This window comes from Platichthys flesus, chromosome 10, assembly GCF_949316205.1.
Source record: "Platichthys flesus chromosome 10, fPlaFle2.1, whole genome shotgun sequence".
Classification (NCBI taxonomy): Eukaryota; Metazoa; Chordata; class Actinopteri; order Pleuronectiformes; family Pleuronectidae; genus Platichthys; species Platichthys flesus.
Genome location: NC_084954.1, coordinates 15372651 through 15393942, shown reverse-complemented (window position 1 = coordinate 15393942; position 21292 = coordinate 15372651). Strand labels below are relative to the sequence as shown.

Below are 21292 nucleotides of genomic sequence, written 5' to 3'. Positions count from 1 at the left end.
GGTTGACAGTGAGGGCAATGTTAAATTTTAATATAAAGTAAGAAAAACTAAACATTTAACTCAAATTAATAAAATAGAGCTCAATATACACCCTTTTGCTATTGAAATATTTTTTTTTATGCAGGAGCTTTTACAACTATTTACTTTTTATTGTCTATAGCATGTTTTTTTCCAGTTTACATTGTAACACGCTCCAGCATCCAGCATCTCCATTTGTCTCGACTGTATACGTGAGGTTCCAGGGATCACGCAGAGCTTCAGCGGTGGATTCCACAAAGATTACTACATTTCCTAAGATACTTAAAGAAAATGTTTATCTCATGAAGTAAAATAACCACATGTATATTGGTTCCTCTCACCTCATGTGTAATTCTGACTGGCTTTTTTTTAATTTGATCATATACCCATGATGAAAGGTCACTTTGATTGTTATCCCAGCAGCTGATGGGTGGAGTAACAGTGTGATCGGCTCGTTCCAAGTGGCTTTAAAAGCCCAGGGTATCGCTCAGACTGCGCAACTAATGAATAAACTTGTGGAGCGACGGGTTAGTCCTGTGGGAGGAAGCCTGGAGTTATCTCACTGATGTTGAGCGGAGGAAACGAGGGATCCTGAAACATCTTAGTGTTTCTTCAGTTCTTTCCACTTTGAACGACAGTGACAGGTTATTCGTATTCATTGGTGCGCATTTGTTCTGCGTTTTGAGACATTTTAAGTACGGTGCTGAGGTGCTGGAGGAATTCTTTATCCTTCTAGTGCGCCTATAACGGGAGCAGACCATGGGGGATAACGCTGGCACCACTCAGGACGGGAGTGCACGGGAAAAGGAGGCGCATGACGGTCCACCATTGGGAGGCGGGGGTCCGGCACCACAGGACGGGAGCGCACGGGACTCGAAGCGGCATGATGGTCTCCCCTTGAGCGGCAGAGGACCGGGACCCGGACCAGGAGAGACCCACGTTGAGTGCAGCAACATCCCAAACGGCGACAGTGGCCCCGCCGCCCCCACGCGTCTGTACAAGAGGCGCTGGCTGGTCGTGTTCCTGTTCAGCGCGTACTCCCTGAGCAACGCGTACCAATGGATCCAGTACGGCATCATCAGCAACATCCTCATGAAGTTCTACAGTGTGGACGCCTTCGCGATAGACTGGCTGTCCATGGTCTACATGCTCACCTACATCCCCTTCATCTTCCCGGTCACCTGGCTCCTGGATAAGAAAGGGCTGCGCGTCACGGCGCTGCTGGCCAACGCGCTCAACTGCGCCGGGACGTGGATCAAGGTGGCCAGCGCCAGGCCCGACCTGTTCGGCGTGACCATGCTCGGGCAGTTTACCAGTTCCCTGGCCCAGGTCTTCATCCTCGGGATGCCCTCCCGCCTGGCGTCGGTGTGGTTCGGCGCGGACGAGGTTTCCACCGCCTGCTCCATTGGAGTTTTTGGGAATCAGGTGAGTGGATAAAGTTTAGCTGCAGTAGATACTCTGGTTTGATTTGTTTCAGTCCCATAAAGAAAATCCCACCGAAATGTTTTAATGGCCACGTATAATCACATTAGAAGCCAGAAACCTTTTCACATAAACCCACGGACGGATTAACCTCTCATGGGACCAGTGGGCTGCTTGCCAAAGGGCACCAGCTGACCACCTCTCATCGCTCCACTCTGATGAAAAGCAGAGGACCGGGAGCCTTTTACGGTCCGTGCAGGTCTGGGAGCTCTGCAGTTGTCCAGAGAAATCCAACATTAAACCTCATCAGGACATGACAGCTCAAGTATGAAGGGATTTTCTGAACGTCCTCGGGCCAAATGTTTTATTTCAGACCAGTGTAACAAAAACAAAAGTGACTGCAGTATAATAATGATCTTTGACTCAAAGGTTGTGTGGTGGAATACCCAATACTTGAGATATAGCCCAACAGATAACCACAATCCTTATTTACCTCTGATAATCTATGGTCTAAATATCAATTCATCACATGCTACACTTATTTTGAAACCTACTAGGTGTATCAATTTGATATAAATCAAGTTTTGTTGTCTGTATACCCAGAGATATGTGTGACCTTTTTCAAGATAATCAATGACCTTGTCAGGACCGGTAGACCTGGTGACCAGAACCTGGTACTAGTGAGGCAGAATCTCATTTCTGAGCTCATGGTTAAGGTTTTGGTTAATCTGTGCATAATGAATGGAAGTCAATGCAAAGTCTTAATAAGGATAGCTGTGCAAACCTGTGTGTGTGTTTGAGAGAGATAATGTGTGTATGTGTGTGTGTGTGTGTGTGTGTGTGTGTGTGTGTGTGTGTGTGCGCGCTGATGTTGTAGGGCTCAAATATTCACAGCTGCTTTGCCTTGAACAAACTTATCAAGACTTCAAACATCACATCCTTGTACATTTCAAGCCAACACACACTGAGGCAGCAAATAGTTCATCCCAAAACACCTTTCATAAACACATTAGGACAGCACGGGAGTCCACCTACATTTAAAGGACAAGGGACATTAATTTAAAGACAACAATGTCCACAGTACAGGGACGAGAGATGGTTTGAAAGAGGAGTGAAGGAAGCCACCTACTGTATGTCATATAGGCACGAACAGCCAAATATACTTGAATTGATGTTTCTGCAGAATTAAATGGCCCCAGTGACTGATATATTAGCTATATTACATTATTGGACGTTAATACGGATACATCAAGGATTAGTAGGATTTTCCTGTTGTAGCTGGTCAAGGTGGAGGTATTTCTGTCAGTCAGTGATTCTCAACCCAGGGGTCGAGCCCTGGGTCTACACCCAAGGATCACAGAGATAAATCACAGGAGAGCAAATGATTAATAAAGGTTCAAAAGAAGAAACATTCTATGCTACGCTAATATGCCTTTATGGATATATTTACCTCTTTGGGCCTCAAAGCTTTAGTGTGAAAAGGAGTGACAAAAAGCTGGAGCATCTGGTTTAATCTTTAACAAAGGATAACATTTTATAAACTCATAAAATAATGTATAAATGTGAAAAATCAAGTCAAGTTTAGTTATACAGCCCACTTAAAAACAAGCGCAGTTGACCTGTGCTGTAAAAGTAGATACAGTGGGAAATACAATAAAATAATAAAATATTATAACATGGACTGGTATAAAATACAATGTAATAAAATAAAATAAAAAACAGTAACTTGAGTTATCTCGGTAATTGTAGTGATGTCAACATTACAATATTTAAATACAAAATATTTACAGTATTTAACCATGCTGTAGCATAAAAAAACAAAACAGGAAAAGAGTCAAATTAAAATACAATAAAATAAATAGGGAAAATCAGCAACTTAAGGTACCACGGTAATTGTAGTGGAGTAAAAAGAAAGTGAAAAATACAAGAAAACCGTTAATATAACAACATACTATACTTTCAAACAAAATTAAAACCAGTAACTTATGGTACCTGGGCAATTTTAGTGGAGTAAAAATGACAATATTTATTCACTGAAATTCATGTTACTAAAACGGTTTCGACACTTTACCTCCAGACCCATTTGGCTGAAGGCTTATAGAAGCTGTGGGCTGCAGATAACCTGAAACACAGGGAGCTTTGTTTACTCAGGGAAAGTTATCCGTCGTCTCGGAACTTGTTTGTTTTGCTGGTGGAGAGTGACTGAGGGGAAATGACGTGTCGAATGAGGCTCACGCCATGTTCTGCTGGTGGAGAGCAGTGATCCAGTTTACACACACGGATAGTGGCTGTAATGGGAATGGAGGCGGGCTGCAGGTAAACACACGGCTCCTCTCACTTTGTTTGTTTGTTTTTTTGTCAGTTTGAGCGACACGTCTTTACTGCGAGAATAACACTTGTTTATTTATAGCTCAGTTGTTGACGCGTCTTCACTGAGAGTGCAGCGACACGAGTTTGCGTTATGACCCGGTTGTCTGCTTTTATTTGCGCTGTTTCTAGCGGAAGTAGCTGCCAATGGGGCGGTCTGTGCCTAACAACTATCTGGGCTTTACTAAACTGCGGTATAACGTATTAACACACAGGCACGACGCTTCGTGTGGATGACTCCTGTCCTTTACGCACACGTGAGATTATAGGACATTAAGTGTATCTGGGGTTTGTAGTTTACTCATAATGTCGGTGGCGACGGTTCTCCCTTTCTCCCTTCACTCCTTCCATTCATGGTTCTGCTCCGTGCAGCCAGAGAGACGAGGTGCAGGCAGCAACACCTCACTTGTACCGCCTTCACTGGAAATGTCCAGTCTGCATATACTGAAAACTGTACACAGGACATAGCCTGAACAAGTTCAAAGCATATATCTCTAGATAAAAATATCCTATACAAATGACATATGTATCCTCATACACATTCTATGAGACTCCCCTCACAACAGCAGTGGACACGTGGGCTCATGTTACAAAACATTAAGGTGAAAGCAAACAACTTATGATTCAATCTTGAATAAATTTGGAAGAAACCGTCTGTTAATCCTCATCACAATAATAGAAATGATCATTAACACTTTCCAAAAATCGTAGTGATGTCTCTAAAACTTGTTTTATAATATTGTCTGAATTTAACGAGCACTTTCCAAACTCTGTGGAGCACTTTATATTTCTCTGTGTTCATGTCTGTTATAACAGTGCCGTAGGTGAGCTGTAACTCAAGCAGTTCTAGTTTCATAAGAAAAAACGCTTGTTGGTCTACTGTTAATATTTCAATCTTTATTCCTGTAAATTGAAGGGAGCAGCGGACTGTAGATCCTGTTTACACATGCAAACTTGTGCGTGTGTCTTGTGCCTATAGGTTTAACAATAAACTCAAGTCACCGTCCTGGGCCGTCCCACCTTAGTCTTACACTCGGGTGTCTGCCGTCAAGTGAAGCACAGAAACATTTGCTCTTCCTTCCAGCTGTTAAGTGCCTCAGAAGATTGAAGAGTTTCAGTGGGAGCAACATGAGCGTTGAGGATGATCTTCCTCACGAGCGCATGGACGAGGCCAGGGAACATGGGACACAGGAAACGACACTGGGAGAGTTCAGGGACCTGTATCTGGGTGACAGCTTCGACACCCTGGAGACGGCGCTCCTGGACACCGCTCAGCTCCACCCGCTCATGGAGACCAAGCTGTACAAGCGGCGCTGGGTCATGCTGCTCGTCTTCAGCGCCTGCTCCATGAGCAATGCCTTCATGTGGCTGCAATACAGCATCATCGGCGACATCTTCATGCGCTTCTACGGCATCGATTCCCTCGCCACCGACTGGCTCTCCATGATCTACTTCCTCACCTACATCCCCCTCATCCTGCCTGTCATGTGGCTGCTGGACAACCGGGGCATCAGGGACGTGCTGGTGGTGGGGTCGGCCTTCAACTGCATCGGGGCCTGGATCAAGACGAGCACGGCGGACCCCGACATGTTCGCCATGACTTTCTTTGGCCAGTTTGTGTGTTCGGTGGCCACGGTTTGCATCCTGGGCATCCCTTCCAGACTGGCGTCCCTGTGGTTTGGGCCGCAGGAGGTGTCCACCGCCTGTTCCATTGGCGTTCTCGGAAACCAGGTGTGTCTCTGTGTGTACCTGCTGGACTCAGAGCATCGCATGTTGTGTGAGTTTAGTGTTCCGTAAGCCTCCTTGTGTTTGATCTAAATGGCGTTGGGCTAAACAGAGGCAGCTACATGTCACATGTGACTCAGCCTCACTTCTTATGACTTGTTTTTCCAAACTTCTTCCTGAGTCAGCAGGTTATTAATCTCTCTCTGCCAGGGGAGAAACATATGGCTTCAAACAACAGAGAGAAGAGTCTTAGAGGCACTCACTAATTTGCAGAACCAAGTACTCATAACATGCTTACGCTGTTTCACACACACACACACACCAGGAAGGAGGGTAGATGAAGCAAATAGAGCTGAATCAGGGTTCGAATTATCTTTTTGTCTCTAAGGGGGTCTCTATGTCATAAAAAAGTTGGCACACCACGCACATAGCCTACCAAGGCTAAACAATGAAATAGCCTAGGCGCGAGCAGCGCCTTTGCGCACGGTAGGCTTAGGCTGTATATAACTTGACACACGCACACAACAGACAGACAAATTTTTGTACAGAAATTGATTTATTTTAATTAATTTCAATATATTATTGATTGTAATAGTCCATATATATGTAGCCCTATAGTCAATTCCCTGTTAAGACTCGGCTTTTACCTGAGTTCACTTTAAACCACCTGAATAATGTATACTAATGGAAATGAGTGGAGTCCATAACACATTGTCAACTATTTACAAATAATTTATTTAACCAAAGCAGGCATGTAGTTGAAATAATAATGATTCGCTACCGGAAATAAGATGTAGTTATGTTTAGGCTATTTAAACTATATTTAGTCCCTGTATAATAAACTCAATGGATATTGGCACTAGGCCAATAATGACAACAGCAATCTCCCTTATCAATTAACTGCATAAAACAGCACTTCACATTTAAAACTGAGTTATCAATATGGGAGCTAATAATAGGCCACACCGAATAGTAACTGTCACAAAACTATCCCTAGTATAACATAAACATAAACACAAAAGGCCTGTTAACTGGGTTCTTTGGCGCCCAATAAGGGCTTCTCACGACCACCTGGTTTGTGGCGCGTGCACCGATAATATTGCCTTCAGTAGGCCCGCTTGCATCCACACGTAGCTAACCGGCAATAGTTCCTGGCCAACTGGTCGTCCCACGTAGCTGAATGGAACCGCTAGCGTTCCCGGTAGCTAGCGGCGCTATTCAGTGGCGTAGCTCCCACGTAGGCTGCCTCAAAGGAGCCGCTAGCGTCCGGGTTGCTCGGGTGCTACCTGAGCAGCACGTTATCTTGCTAGATGACGGCGGTACACCTCCGCTAAATCAGCTAGCACTGTACACGTGCACAATACTGAGGCAGCTAGATAACTCCAAAACGGAACATAGAATACTGTGCCCTTTCGCGAGCTGAATGAAAACAAAAAACTGTTAGGTACAAAACTGAAAGTGGCGTCATCTTCTTAATACTGCTGTAGCATCCTTATTAATTTCTCTCTTTTACTTCACTGTTAGTTCGACATAGTCGGTCTCCTTTCTCATCTCTTTTTCTCTCTGCGCTCTCCCGTGTGTTTGTTTAGATCCCGCCTCTCAACCAATAGGGAGTCACTATTCTTGAGTGAAGTTCATTACCACCAACTGCTGACCATTTCACCTAACTAGCATGTTAGATTGACTACACTCTACCTATTTTACTTTTTTAACTTATTACTGAAACTTTGTAGACATATGATTGCCCAACCATATCCCCTTGCTTTATCAACAGTTATTTAATTAGCATCTTCTTTACACTTTAGGTATGGCAGACAGCTTCAGATATGAGAGACCCCTTCAGATTTGGACTTTGTTGCTTTCATGGGAGCTAGTCCTCACTCTCTGGGAGCTCGGCTCCCTCTGGCTCCCACGTAATTCGAACACTGAGCTGAATGTAGTTCTATTAAGAGGGTTGCCATAGTGATTGCCGTGTGTGTGTGTGTGTGTGTGTGTGTGTGTGTGTGTGTGTGTGTGTGCAGTCCTGATGAGGTACAACAGAAGGTGTCTACGTGTTACTAGTGGGATGTAACAAATAACGTAGCCTACATTCACTTTGATTCTGGACTTAAAGGAAAAGTTCACCTAAAAATGATAATTCACTCATTATTTACTCACCACTCGTGTCGATGGAGGGGCGTGTGAGGTGTTTGAGTCCGGACTTGAATCACAGTGTAAATGACCTAGTTTCGAGTCGAATTTGAATGTCAGGGCTAGTGGACACTTGGATGACACCACAGGAGCAGTATTAGGGCAGGTTATCTTCAGACGTGTCGTTTTTTCATGCCTGAAGATAAGCCCCTTATATCTTAAGTTGTATTGGATTTGGCTGCTACACTTTTTACCCCTGAAACTCCAGCAGTGTTTCGTGGACTCAAACACCTCACACACCCCTCCATAGTGGTGAGTAGATAAGGAGTGAATTTCCATGGGTGAACTATTCTTTAAAATCATTTCTCATGTATATGTACTTGACTTAAAGCAGATTTATTGTCAGGTACTTTTCACTATTATTCCACTACATATATCAGCTAATATCCGTACTTCCTACTGCATTTATACAATGTACAAAAACAGAAGTAGTCCACTGATCCAATCAGAGCAGCAGTACTCACTTGTGAAGAAAATCCTAAATGGATTTGGAAGAGACCACTGCAGACACTCAACCACAATAATGAACTTAGTGACTGTTGCATTAGGGAATAGGCTGCGCTCACCAAGTACCTTTACTTTTCACACTTTAAGTATATTTAAAAGCAAGCACTTGCTTACTTATACTCAGTACTCAGGACTTAATTATAATGTCCACCACTGGTATGTGTGTGTGCACTCCCAACCAGGGGGTTTGCAGGTGACTTTTACTGTTTGAAATGTCCACTTCTGAACAAGCTCCAAAATGTTTACAACATATGCCCAAGTCAATAAGTTGCTTGAAACCTAAGAATAATTTGGCTTCGTAATCCGGTTAACCTCTAGATTTGTTCTTCTGTACATGCCAATAAAAATAGTCAGTGTACTCTGCGAAAGCACAAGAGATCCTATTTAACGGGATATATATGGTTCCCCTGTGATCCCACGACCATCTGTAACACGGTGCATAAACAGAGACCCCCTAAAGGACAACCAACCCCTCTGATGTTTTTTTGAACTCTGAAGCTAAACAGTTTTTCTTTCTGCATTTGAAGTGTGTCCTCTCTCAGCTAAGCCGGGCCAAACACTGCATGCCGGTCATTGTCACACATGTTCTTGTTGTGTGTTTTAGTCCGCCTCCCCGCTGCTTAGAACAAAGGGACACATTGTTGTTATGTTTTTCTCGCTGACCACGACTTTATTCCTTTTGGCTGGGATGTCCTCGTTCTGATACTTCCAAGTTTTCAGGATGAAGTAGTTCACATATTCTCTCTTTGGGTGTTTACATATGGTTTGTGTTACCAAAGAAATAAGCAGGATTTCCATGAAGACCTGTGAAGCTTTGAAGATCAAACATTTTAACAGTTTTGGTGCAAGGAATAACTTCATAAGAGAGGCTATCCTAGATTTAGATGAGTGAATTAGCTTTTTCTATTTTAAAGAAGTTATCAGAGCTCTGTTTTCATATCCAAGATACATAAATAGTTGCAGAGTGTGTTTTCTTTGCTGTGAACACAGCAGATGTGTGACAGTGATTGAGGAAATTGACTCTCCTGTGATTCTTTTGTAAAAAGCTTTTAAAGCTTTTAGAGCAAAATGACCAAGAGGCATGTTAACGATTGCTTAACTAGCTGATCTTTGATAACTAGTGTCAATAAAGCAAAGTGTTAATGGTGTCTGCAAGGTTATAGACGAGAGGCTAACCGGTGCAGATCTATAAAGCATGAGGATTCTAACCTTCCCGTTGGACTGAAGAGGTCTGATGCACAGTGTCTGTATTTATTGCTCACTTCAGACACTCATCACTGGGTTGTTCCTCTTGCAGGAACCCGTCATTTAGCCATTTTCCTTCTCTCCACACGGCTGGTGTCCCCACCTAATTTCTCAGAGAGGCACAGTAACATTTCTGTCGGACCCCTGACATAGGGATGGGGTATGTCGGGGGGGTTGTTGTGAACAGAGAAGTCGGACATGCGTCATAGCTTCATGTTGACCAGGTGTCTTGGCCCGTTTCAGAAGGTAACGAAGTCTACCTACCAAAACCTTAACCCTCTGTAACAAGAGAGAGTGATCAAATATGTGAACTTGTAAGTAGAGCGCATACCTCCGCCAAACAACACAAAATTTCTCACACTCATATCTGTCTCTCAAATGTCCCTAATTTTTTTGATCATGATCCAACATCCAGAGAAATCAGTGAAATTGTCAAAGATACGTAATGTCAAATAACCTGCTGGAACCACCTGCCTGATCCGCATACGCACCACATTTCAATGGGTGCTTCCCTGACCCACAACACACTCTTCCAACAAGTTTCATCTTAGTCCGTCCAATGGTTTGGTCATAATCCTACTAAATAACAAACAAAGGCTGATGAAAACATAACGTTCTCGGTGGAGGTAATTCGTTTGCTGTATACGGGCTGATTGGCTGATTTAGTTACCTTTGGATGGAGCCAGTGAGCCGAGGCTAGCTCTCTGCATTCAGTGTGTTCTGCTTTAACCTAATGTTTAACAGACAGACATGAGAGGGGTGTCATTCTTCTTTTCCAAATCTCAGCAAGAACGTAAAAGGTGCTTCACAAACTCTCTGACATATGTTGTAAATAAGCAATATACAGCATGCATGAACTTCTGATGATTTAGAATAGGTGGCTAACTATCACTCAGACAGATGTGGAGGAATCAAGTGACAGTTAGAATTGAACTTTTGCAGCATCAACTCATTTAAGAAGTGCACATTTTAACTTTTCTCTTTTCAAATTTAACCCACTTTAACTACTGTTGTTAATTAAATGTACTTATATGTGTATTTGTGCATATGTAGTTGTCAGCTGAAGGTACAGGGGTCATTTTTTTTAAATGTAGCGCCTCTCCTCTGCAGATGGGCATCGCCATCGGGTTCCTGGTCCCGCCCATCCTCGTGCCTAATGTGGACGACATGGATGAGCTAGCGCACTACATCAGGATCATGTTCTACATCAGCGCCGGAGTGGCCACCCTCATCTTCGTCCTGGTGGTGATCGGTAAGTCTTCGAGGGAAGATGATGCTGATGCTGATGCTCCTGTCCCCGGGCTCACTGAGTGGGTATATAGGAGCTGTCAGGGCCCTTCACTCACTCGCTCATGCAGTAATAGCCCACTGCGAGTCCCCTCCAATGTCAGACAGCTCCCACAGCAATGGCTGGGAAAGGACATGACGCAGATAAAGTTATCTTGACAGTTTTTGGTTTCCAGTGGTCCAGACCATGACAAAGCTGTTACCTCACCTCCCTTTGTCCCTCACAGTGATGCTAATCAGATTTGACATATATAATTTTTCATTGCAATGATATTTTTGTTTGGCTTTAGCACCAATAGTTTTTTAGAATAAGTTCCTCAACATTAAATGTCATTGTTTGACACAGTTTCATTCATTCTTTCATTGCCGAGCCGCTCATCTCGTCGCTGTGCTGTGCGGGCAGCGCTGCTGGAAGGCTGAATCTCCCCGAGACGTGCTTTCTCCCATGAGCTCCGCAGCGCTACAGTCCACTAGATGAGCAGCTGCGGTAATTGCTGTAATTGTCCAACTTCTGAAGAGATGTGTTCGGACACGCAGGGAGTCAGGAGCGTTTCATGTAATCATCCTCTCGCCCCCTCAGCCCTTTTAAATCCTCCTTTTCACCTCCGTGAAGGACTAGAAGTCGCTGACGGTCAGAGAAACACGGTGAAACGTCATTGTTTATTCTGGAAGATGCTCAGTGGCTCGGAATAAAGAGATACTTGATCTTCCGTCCCACCTTTGACCCTGTGTGAGGACACAGTTTCTCTTTGTGATCACTGGAATCAATTTAGTGGGGGTCTGATCCCTTTTTAGACTGAACCTGTCGCTTTGTGGATTTAAAAAACCCACAAAGGGATCCACAGTTTGCACAGATGGATTCCATAATTAACCTCTGCTGGTAAAAGTCCACAAAAGACCCCCATAATAAACCCAGCGCTGACTATATATATAAATATATAAAATATAAATATGGATCACATGACAGCTCCCAAAAGTGAAGCTAAAGCATCCCATCTCCTCCATGTTAGTGGATGGGACATGGACCCGCTCTACCTCCTGAGCCACAAACGCGGGATCACTGCCAGATACTGAGTTTGCGTGTCAAGGCTGTATCAAGGCTAACAACATTAATTCGATCAGATAAGATAAGACAATCAAGGGACATTACAAGATATGGAAACATTCTATTCAGAGACCATATATCTCTCTGTCAACAAAAATATTGTTCAGAATTTGGATTTAAAATTTGGTTTATAAAGTTAATTATGAAATCAAAGCTGATACAATTTGGTTGAGGTCTCAGGAAGGAGAAAAAAACTCAAACAATTTGAATAGAGTTGGAAACAAATCAATAAAATGAGGTCATCGTCTATGATAGTGCAAATGCTATGACTGAATTACCTAATCTCTAGAGGAATGTCCAGCCCTGGCCTCCTGTAATGAAAAAGCACATGCACACGCACGCACCCCACCATCGCTATGGGCTTTGTGTCTGTAAGTTTTGTAATCTTAAATATTCAACTTAACCTCCTGAAATCTGTGCTTCCCAGTGTTTCAGGAGAAACCAGAGCTCCCTCCCACCCAGTCCCAGGCTCAGGCCCGGAACGTGCACCCGGACGAGTACTCGTACAAGGCTTCCATCATGAGGCTGCTGTGCAACAAGCCCTTCATGCTACTGGTGCTCAGCTACGGTGAGTCTCCTCCTGCTTACCAAGGAAACATTGTTCCAATCAGAGTATTATTATATTCGTGTGCATGTAAACATTTGGGGATGACATGTAGCTCAGCCCGATCTCCAGCATCTTGGGTTTATCTATCTACTGCAGCAGAAGCCTGACCGGGCTCGGATGTTGTTGCATTATCGAGGTGAAAGGGAAAAAGCAGTAGACGCTGATACAGTCATACTTGGTTTGCTGATATGAGGATGTGTCATCATAACACACTTCTTCTTGTGCACTGCACATGTGTAGCTGGGATCTAAAGGTCACTCTGAGATGTTTCATTCATGCTCAAAGGGCACTGTGTAATGATGATGATGTTATTGACTCACAGTTAGAAGAATATTCCTGATTTTAACAGAATTTTGTGTTTATAGGGATGTTTGAACCCAGAAGTGCTGATTGCCATGATCACCATGTGCTACAGTATAACATTAAAGGCTACTTGCTAAAGTAATGATACAGTGGCTGCTTGAGACTGGACCTGTGAGGGTTTCTGTGGTATTTTTAGAAGGGTCCCATCTGGACCTTCACCTTCCCATCAGATCTGTTCAGAGTAGAGACTTTTTTCCATTTGTTGTCTGCAGGCCTGAACGTCGGCTGCTTCTATGCTGTCTCCACCTTGTTGAACAGGATGATCATCGAACACTATCCTGTAAGTTCCAGTGGAAAAAACCTGCCCACTTACTCATGTCCTTATTTCCAACCGGATGATCTTTGATCGTGTTTCCCCTTCTGAGGTCATGTTTTTATTCTCTCTCTGTTTCTTCCATCCTCCCACCACATTTATTCCACGTTTGTGTGACTCACCTCGACACTCGTAGCAAGAAAGCTGCTGAGCACATGACTCGGACGCAGATTACTGGATTCTCTCACACAAGTTGTTTTGACTGAGAGCTCCCAGGACGAGATAACTGCAGAGTGTACGTCTCTTATATGGCCTGAAAAACCGGACATGTTTCTCCCGTTGTTTTCAATCTCAGGGTGAAGAGGTGAATGCTGGGAGGATCGGTCTGACCATTGTCATTGCCGGCATGGTGGGGTCCCTCATTTGTGGCATTTGGCTGGACAAGACTAAAACCTACAAGTAAGACAAACGTGGTTTTATTACTATTCATCTGTGCACTAAAGCAGAAGCATCACCAAATTGAGTTTATGTTATTACTCCAGTCACTAAGAAGGCACCAGGGCGACAACTGTCCTTGTAGTTTATCTTCGTTCCAAACTACCGGACTCGTACTGTTACCCGCAATTATCTCCAAGTCAAACCCATTGAGAACATATTCACCACTGGCTCTGTTGATCTTTACGCGATCCATTTGGACACTCCACCTAGATTGTAGGTGCCCTGTAGAGTCTGAAGCCATGTCACCATCTTTCTAAGACTAATGCTAGGAGGATAACATGTCCTAATTGGCACATGTCATAAAGCCAAAGGGCTTTTCGTGTGTGAAGCCACTCGTCCGCAAACTGGACACTTCATTATCACAAACTCTGATGAGTTTAGGGTCAACAGTCGCTCTTGTTTGCTGCAGCTCTTCGCTGTGCTTTAAAACCACACGGAGCGCCTGCATGAATGTCTTTCAATTCTTTTCACGGGGGAAACGTCAGAGTGAATCAAAGGTTTTGTGTAACGTGGCCATGAATGAGGATCCAGCGGAACTGTGTTCTATAGCTATCAGCTTATCTGAAGGGACAGGGTTTACTCTGCTGGTTCTTCCAGGTCACGTCTCAGGCCTCGTGCCACTGCAGCAGACATGGATGACAGAAGAAAAGTGAATATATCTGATCACTCATATCATTGTCGAACTGTACCTGTGGTTTGATCAAGTAAATCCACATTTTCAATTCTTATTTGGCCCAAGTTTCTGAGTTGTTGGTGCCATGCAAACTATTATTATTAGAAACAATCCTTGGTCCTCAGATTCCCTACATGCCATCAGGATGCTTCGCTGTCCAAGCAGAAATTAGGCACGGATTCATTTTGTTGACCCTCTCGCTCCCATTGTCCCACGTGGGGATAGAGAGTGAAAGGATCATGTTATATTAACAACCTTTTGCAGCAATGATTTACGCGTGGTTGTACAAGAGACTTGACCATGGTCGGCTTGTTGATGGCAGGTGGCCCAGGGTCTTTGGTCACCAGGAGTGTTGATAGTCAAGCACCGTCCTCAATGAGCAATAAGTCAGTGGCATGAAGTGAGGCGAATACTGGAGACATTTATTTGCTCCCCAAAAAATGTATAAATACCAAAGTGTTATTTAAAAAATCTAAAACATATTATTATTGACACAGTCTGGGGATAGTTCTTTGTTTTGGGTCTTCACTAAGGCTTTTTGGGTCTATCCTAACACGCTACGCACATTGAATGCATGCAGAGGAAGTGCTGCAAATAAAGGAAAGAGAAGAAGGAAGAGTCATGTGACATGCTCCAGTTTAACCCTGCTGTTTGTGCAGATGAGTTTTCTTCTCTCCATGGATTTCGTGCAGACTCGATGAGTAGTGAGTTAAGTGTGTTTCTGTCGACAGTTTATTCTACATTTATTCTTCAAAATGGAACTTTCTACGCAAAATAGTACTTTAAAATTGGGTCAGGATGCTCTTGCTTAGAAACCTTTAAGAATAAAATAATTCATTTATCAGCATTTTCCATATAGTCTGAAGAGTTTCAGGAGAAATTTCCCTGAAGTAGCCAAATGGCTTTTCTTTTAATCTATATAGTAAAAACACAAAAAAGCGTTTGTCAAATTGATCTGCAGGATTTTCTTATCAGCCTGGACAGGAATGTAGGAAACCAGAGCCCCTTCACAAGATTCATGTTCTTACATAAGTTAAAGACAAATCAGATTAACATGAACCCTTAGAGGATTTGGAGACTTTATGGTCACAATAATATGTCACTGTATACCACACAAACATTGTGTGCTCTGTGTAAAGGTTGTACACAATGATCCTCATCCGTCCCCTCTATTTTCAGACAGACCACCTTGTTTGTGTATCTCCTCACGCTGATCGGCATGCTGGTCTACGCCTTCACCCTCAACCTGGGTCACCTGTGGGTGGTGTTTGTCACGGCCGGAGTTTTAGGGTAGGTAACCAGTAAAGAGCGGAGGCCACCGAGGTCTCTGGGCTTGAAGTTAACACCTGACAACCTTCAAGATGAGTGAACAAATTAACCGGCATGAGTTGGGTTATTTAAAGATAAACTTTGTGATTTGCAGGAATTCAGAGTATCATTAACAACTTTATGATCCAGAATTAAACTTTAGCTGCTGAATTTAAATCACATTTCTCTGTATTATTATTGTTCATTGTCTTTTCAGTTGCTGATCCGTTAGGGACCTGGGAAATAATTTTCTCTGTGTTTATGTGACTTTATAAACCTGGATCACAGCAGTATAACATCATTCTGTTTGTAACAGTATTTGAGCTTCCCCCCCTGAGCATGATGTCAGAGGGAAATGGCCGCTGTGTGAATATGAACTGGGTCTCAATTTAGGGGCTGCACCCTTTGAAGGACATGGCCATTGTTGCCTACGCAGCATAGGTGGTCTCCGTGGGCCGTGTGGACCACGAGGGCAAAACCAAAATGAAATCATTTGAATTTTTGAATCAGTCCTCTCATTATTTCTGCCTAGCAATAGAGCTGAAGCCGGACACACTTAGAAAGTTCTAATGCCCCTTGTCTTTTTAACCATGTGTTCCAATAGCAGGAGTTGAGTTGAAGGGTGATACTCAAGCGTAGGATGTCTCAAGGACGCAGCCCCTGAATTGAGACACAGCTGTAGTCTTATATCTGTCGAATCTGGAGGTTGTGATGGAAAACTGTGACTGTTAATGATCCCCTCGAGGCTGCCTTTGTTTGTAGGAAGATTACTTTGAGTTGTGTGATGACTCAATCATCACAGATCTTTTCAACCCAAGCTATTTAGAGAAAGAGTACTTTGAGTTGTGTGCTGACTCAATCATCACAGATCTTTTCAACCCTGAGGAGATAATGAATCACACGTGTGGCATTGTGAGATCTTCAGGTCTGAGCAGCTCCTAAGCTTGATTGGCTCATAATGTCTGTTCACGTTCTCTGCGTTTCTCGAGACAATCTCCTCAGACCCCTCAGTCCACGTGCTGCGTACTTTCAAATTATTGCTATTTATGGTAAGCTGATTATGCCCATAACTGGTTTCCATAGTGATTCCTTTGTCTGGTTGAAACCCAGACGGGATTTATTATAGAGCAATATGTCCTTGCACTACTTTCACACTCATTGTGCTCTGTACTATTCCTCGATGTGGATCAAAGCGATCAGTGATGTTAGAGAGTAAATAACTGCAGATCCCACACTTTTGTTGTTGCTGTTAATTTGACCTGTGTCGTGTGTCCCCAGCTTTTTCATGACCGGATATCTGCCTCTGGGCTTCGAGTTTGCAGTGGAGCTCACCTACCCTGAGTCGGAGGGAACCTCGTCAGGGCTTCTCAACTGTTCCGCTCAGGTTTTTCCTCATTTTTCCACATCTGTAGAAGAACACAGTCTAATGTTGGTTTGGCTCTTCACTGGAATCATTCCTTTTTATTCTGCTATTCAGATCTTTGGAATCATCTTCACCATCTCCCAAGGAAAGATTATCGATAAATGGGGCACTTTTGGGGGAAACATCTTCCTGTGCATCTTCCTCCTAATAGGATCAGTATTGACAGGTGAGATAACAACTGCTCCTCTGTTTCCTCTGAACACTCCTAACAACACTGATCCGTTTTCCACAGAACACTGAGCTCATGTCATTAAAAGCATTCATGCACTAAAGTTAAAGTCAACTTTGACCGCACCTTGTATTTCAGTATTGCAGTGTGACTATTTAAACCGTGGCTGATTGTCTTTTCAAGGCTCGAGTTACTCCGGCCTTGAAAAGTCGTTTCGTGGTATAAAGTCTCCCCCTAGTGGATGAATAAATTATCACATTGTGTTAAAGACAAATTAGATTGGCGCACATACCCTCACCAGTGCCCAGCAGTCCCCTTATGAAACCACATTTAAAATGTACTAAATCTGGATTTTTTATCACGATCTGATCCAAATTGTACGCACTCATAATTATCAAAATTCTTTTCATCAAGTTCTGCATTCAATGTGCCTGCTTGGAAAAGTTTCTGTGTCATCCCTGCTTATCAGGAACATTCCTGAAACACACTGAATAACAGAAGTTATTACTGATTATAGAGTGTATATAAATAAAATTAACTCAGCTTATTGGTGTGAAAAGTTAAGCATATGCAGAAGTGCTTAACCATGGATTTAGCTGATTTACTAGACACCATTTTCCTCATTGTTCTATCCAACCTTATTCACATTATCCAGCCTTTCAGTTTAACAGAAAGTCCCCCAGCACCATAACGTTTCCCTCTCCTCCATATTCATCCCAGGATTCATCAAGGCCGACCTCCGACGGCAGAAGGCCAACCTGCGGGCCGAGGTGCAGCCAGTGAGCGTGAGTACATCTGGGTGTTCTACCTGAATTCAGAGGTGGGATCTTCACATCCCCGTGTTGAGGGGATGTGTCGGGTACCGCGCTGGCTCTGGGCTGAATTCCTTCTGCTGGCTGCCTCGCTGCAGTCCTCTCCCTGCAGTGCACGGCTGCAGTGCACGGCTGCAGTGCACGGCTGCAGACATGGGGCTGCTCTGCTGGAACCTTTCGCTGAGCTTACGATAAAACGTCCTTTTCTCTGAAAAGCTGATCGCAGACCACACGTCTCTGCTTGTGTGTGACGGCTCCTCAACTCTAACTAACAGCATGTTTTCAAACCTCTGCTGTAACTACCGGATTTCAGGTTGATGCTCGGGAAATTGCTCTTATTTACACTTTCACACGGGTGCAGTTGACAGCTGTCAAACAAATCTGTAACCTGTAATTATAATTCGTATCAATCACTATAATAATATGATAATAACTCACCACATTCCACATTTAAGAAATATGAAGCAGGTTAATTTTCTAAACTTATTTGAGAACCATCTAAAACAAAGATCAGGAGCTTATGTATAAAATTAACTGGAAAAAAAAGCCTCCAGCTGGTCAAATTCACCTTTGAATTTTGAACCATGAATGACACATTAACTGCACAACACTTCACACTTGTTGGCTTTTTGACAAGCATGGGGATTTCTTGCTATTTTTCCTTTTTCCGTTTGTAATATTCCAGTTCGAACTAGAATGACACTCAGTCGGATTCACACCTCCTCCAAGGCCCAACAGTCCCCTTGAATTTAATCCAGCTGCACCAAGTTCCATAAATAATTCACAGAAATGTCCTATCTCCCGCAATTTATACAAATACAAATCTGCTTCCACACCTTTGTGCATCTAAAAGGGAAAGCTCCAGTGTTTTTTTTAAGTAACACTAACAAATACTATACATTCCTTGTTTTATTAATGAGCCAGTTCGGTTAAAATAAGAACCAACCTAGTGAGATGACTATCGAAAATAATGGAAAATAGCAATATATATTATATATTATATACTACACAGTACTCCATATGTCCCTCACTAAGTGGCTCTTAGGAGAGCAGGCTGGTAGCAGCAGTATTAGGTGGTTGTTAGTTTGGTGGAGGCAGACTCATGGTGATGGTGTGTGGAGGAAGAGAAGGCCCCCCCCAGGGCCCCTCAGAAGTTTGACCCCCAAGCTATTGTTCCAGCCTACAGGGTCCGAGTCATCGGCGCAGGACTACGGGGCCACGGCGCGCAGAGGCACCTGGCAACTACAGTCTTGACATAAACCCACAAGCTCACAAAAACTTAAACACACACCTGCAAAGGTACACACACACTCAGACACACACACACACACTGGATATTTTTAAACCATATCTTAAATGTAAAAGAGCCTCTGAAATGTCAACATAGACGTAAGCCATATTCAAAATACTTTGTACAACTGAACTGTACTACATCACACACCAGCGCACGGTCAGTTCTTATATTAAACAGGATCACTGCTGTGACTGTGGAATAAGTCATCCTGATTTTTCAGCTCGTTATGACGTTTTCACAGTTGTGCGTCTTTTTTTGTCTCTTCAGAACAACATGATTTTTGTACTTTCAACAAATCAACTTCTGTAAATGAGCTATATGTGATTAACTCACAGTACTTACTGGTAGATTCTAGTACACTAGGGATCATATTGATGAAATGCAAGAAGTGATTGAGAAGTTGTTAATTGTTTAACCCTAAAAGTAAAGAATGATCAATCCTGATGTTCTCGTGTATCTCTCTGCTCTGCTGACAATTTGTGTGTTTTTATGAGATTCTCAACGACCTCCTTTCACGTCTGTGGTTGTGTCTGTCCTCGTCCTTCACAGAACATAACAGCTGATGTGGACGGAGACATTTCTCCACCTGAAGTCCTGAAACAGATGAAGTTATGAAGAGGATGTCCACTCTGACAACGACAACGTGTACAGATAAAAACACAATCAAATATTGACTCAACTCATACACTCGAGTTCACTAGAAGTGTGTGTTTAGAGTGCGTACCTCTACCAAGGCTGACACCCTAACTTGCCATGTCACAGAAAGTGTAAAAAAACATTCTGGATTTCCAAAAATTGAATGGCTTCCTCCCGGGGTCATGTGCCAGCCCTCTAACAAAGTTCCACGGAACTCGATCCCGTAGTTCTCGAGTCATCCTGCTGACGAACTAACAACACTGAAACCATAACCCTCTTGGTGGAGATGAGACGCTGCCGTGAGGAGGACGGAACACAACTGCTGTACATTATTAGTGTGTGAGGACGCTGCACTCTCTCACACTAATTATCCCGAACGCAACTTAACTCAAATTGAATCAAGCACAAGTCAATCCTGCAGTGTACTGCAGACATGCTGTCACACTGACTGGAACATTACCACACTCCTCATCTTATTTATACTTTTTAATGTGTCCTCTCCTTTTACGTGTTCTGGTTAATGTTAAGGTTTTATGCGTACAATGAGCAATATTTAAAGTGTGTGTCTTTCTTTATATTGGACCAATGCTGTGTGTGACTGAACTCATCCTTTACATTGCTAAATGTTTTCAATAAGTGTTTTTGTTTTTTAGAAAATTAATCTTTACTGTGATGTGATATCCTGCTGCAGCGGTGAGGTTAGCCATTGCATCCTCTCTGCCTGTCAGTCTGGATCACACGGAAGTGTGAACCTCTGAATCCTACTGATTATAGACTTGATTGATGCCGTGCATCAGAGTTCACTTTTAATGGTCAGTGTTTTTTTCCTTTGAACGATCTCGACAAGAAGACGTTTGGTGATGAACATCCGACACATTAAAGCAACACTATGTAACTTTTGCTGAGAAACAGCGCCCTCTGCAGCCACAGAGGGAGATCACCTCTGTTAGGGTCCATGTACAAGTGTTGGTTTTTCACGTAGAGAAACATTCCTGATATTTTAAGTTTTCACACTAAATATTAAAGATAAACCGTTTTTTTTAAAATGACTTCTAGCTCTTTTTAACTGATCTACATTTGATCATTACTCCTGAACGTGCTACAGGCCACATTCTGGCAATTGAAGCTGTGATCATTGTATTAACTATGAAGACCATACCGGCTCACTGAAGTCACAGAGTTACACCACTCTCCCTTTTTCAAGTCAGGGAACCATCAAAACTAATTTAGAATTTGCTATTTTGGGAAAAATTCTAAAAAGTGTTGCTTTAAGGGTGTCCGCACAGCTGAAAGGAAAAGACAAATTAATCAGTTGTCCTGTCATTTTGCACAAGAAAATGTTTTTATTTTTTTCATGTCGTTCAAACTAGTTAATCAGTGTTTGTACAGG

At 43.1% G+C, this 21292-nt stretch overlaps 1 protein-coding gene across 7 annotated transcripts; it reads left to right on the top strand.

The window, feature by feature from the left end:
• The first annotated feature begins 523 nt into the window (after nucleotides 1-523).
• flvcr2a (FLVCR choline and putative heme transporter 2a) lies at nucleotides 524-21229 on the top strand. Of its 7 annotated transcripts, none has more exons than XM_062396805.1 (11): nucleotides 524-1443; nucleotides 10585-10726; nucleotides 12294-12434; nucleotides 13049-13116; nucleotides 13445-13548; nucleotides 15440-15550; nucleotides 16847-16952; nucleotides 17046-17157; nucleotides 17881-17945; nucleotides 19152-19271; nucleotides 19816-21229. In XM_062396805.1, the coding sequence occupies exons 1-10, from the start codon at nucleotides 778-780 to the stop codon at nucleotides 19224-19226; spliced, it is 1590 nt and encodes a 529-aa protein (XP_062252789.1). In that variant the 5' UTR covers nucleotides 524-777; the 3' UTR covers nucleotides 19227-19271; nucleotides 19816-21229. The 7 variants fall into 7 exon arrangements, with proteins under 7 accessions (XP_062252789.1, XP_062252788.1, XP_062252790.1 ...); XM_062396809.1 differs by lacking the exons at nucleotides 524-1443; nucleotides 19152-19271 and adding exons at nucleotides 3675-3756; nucleotides 4787-5538; XM_062396807.1 differs by lacking the exon at nucleotides 524-1443 and adding exons at nucleotides 3675-3756; nucleotides 4787-5538 and having other exon boundaries at nucleotides 19152-21229.
• Nucleotides 21230-21292: the final 63 nt, after the last annotated feature.

Excerpts from the sequence above, each read along its gene's own strand:
- flvcr2a (XM_062396805.1), top strand. The coding sequence starts at position 778 with ATGGGGGATAACGCTGGCACCACTCAGGACGGGAGTGCACGGGAAAAG. Across the intron at positions 10,727-12,293 it reads CTTCGTCCTGGTGGTGATCG|TGTTTCAGGAGAAACCAGAG; the intron begins GTAAGTCTTCGA and ends TGTGCTTCCCAG. Across the intron at positions 17,946-19,151 it reads CCGAGGTGCAGCCAGTGAGC|CCTACAGGGTCCGAGTCATC; the intron begins GTGAGTACATCT and ends CTATTGTTCCAG.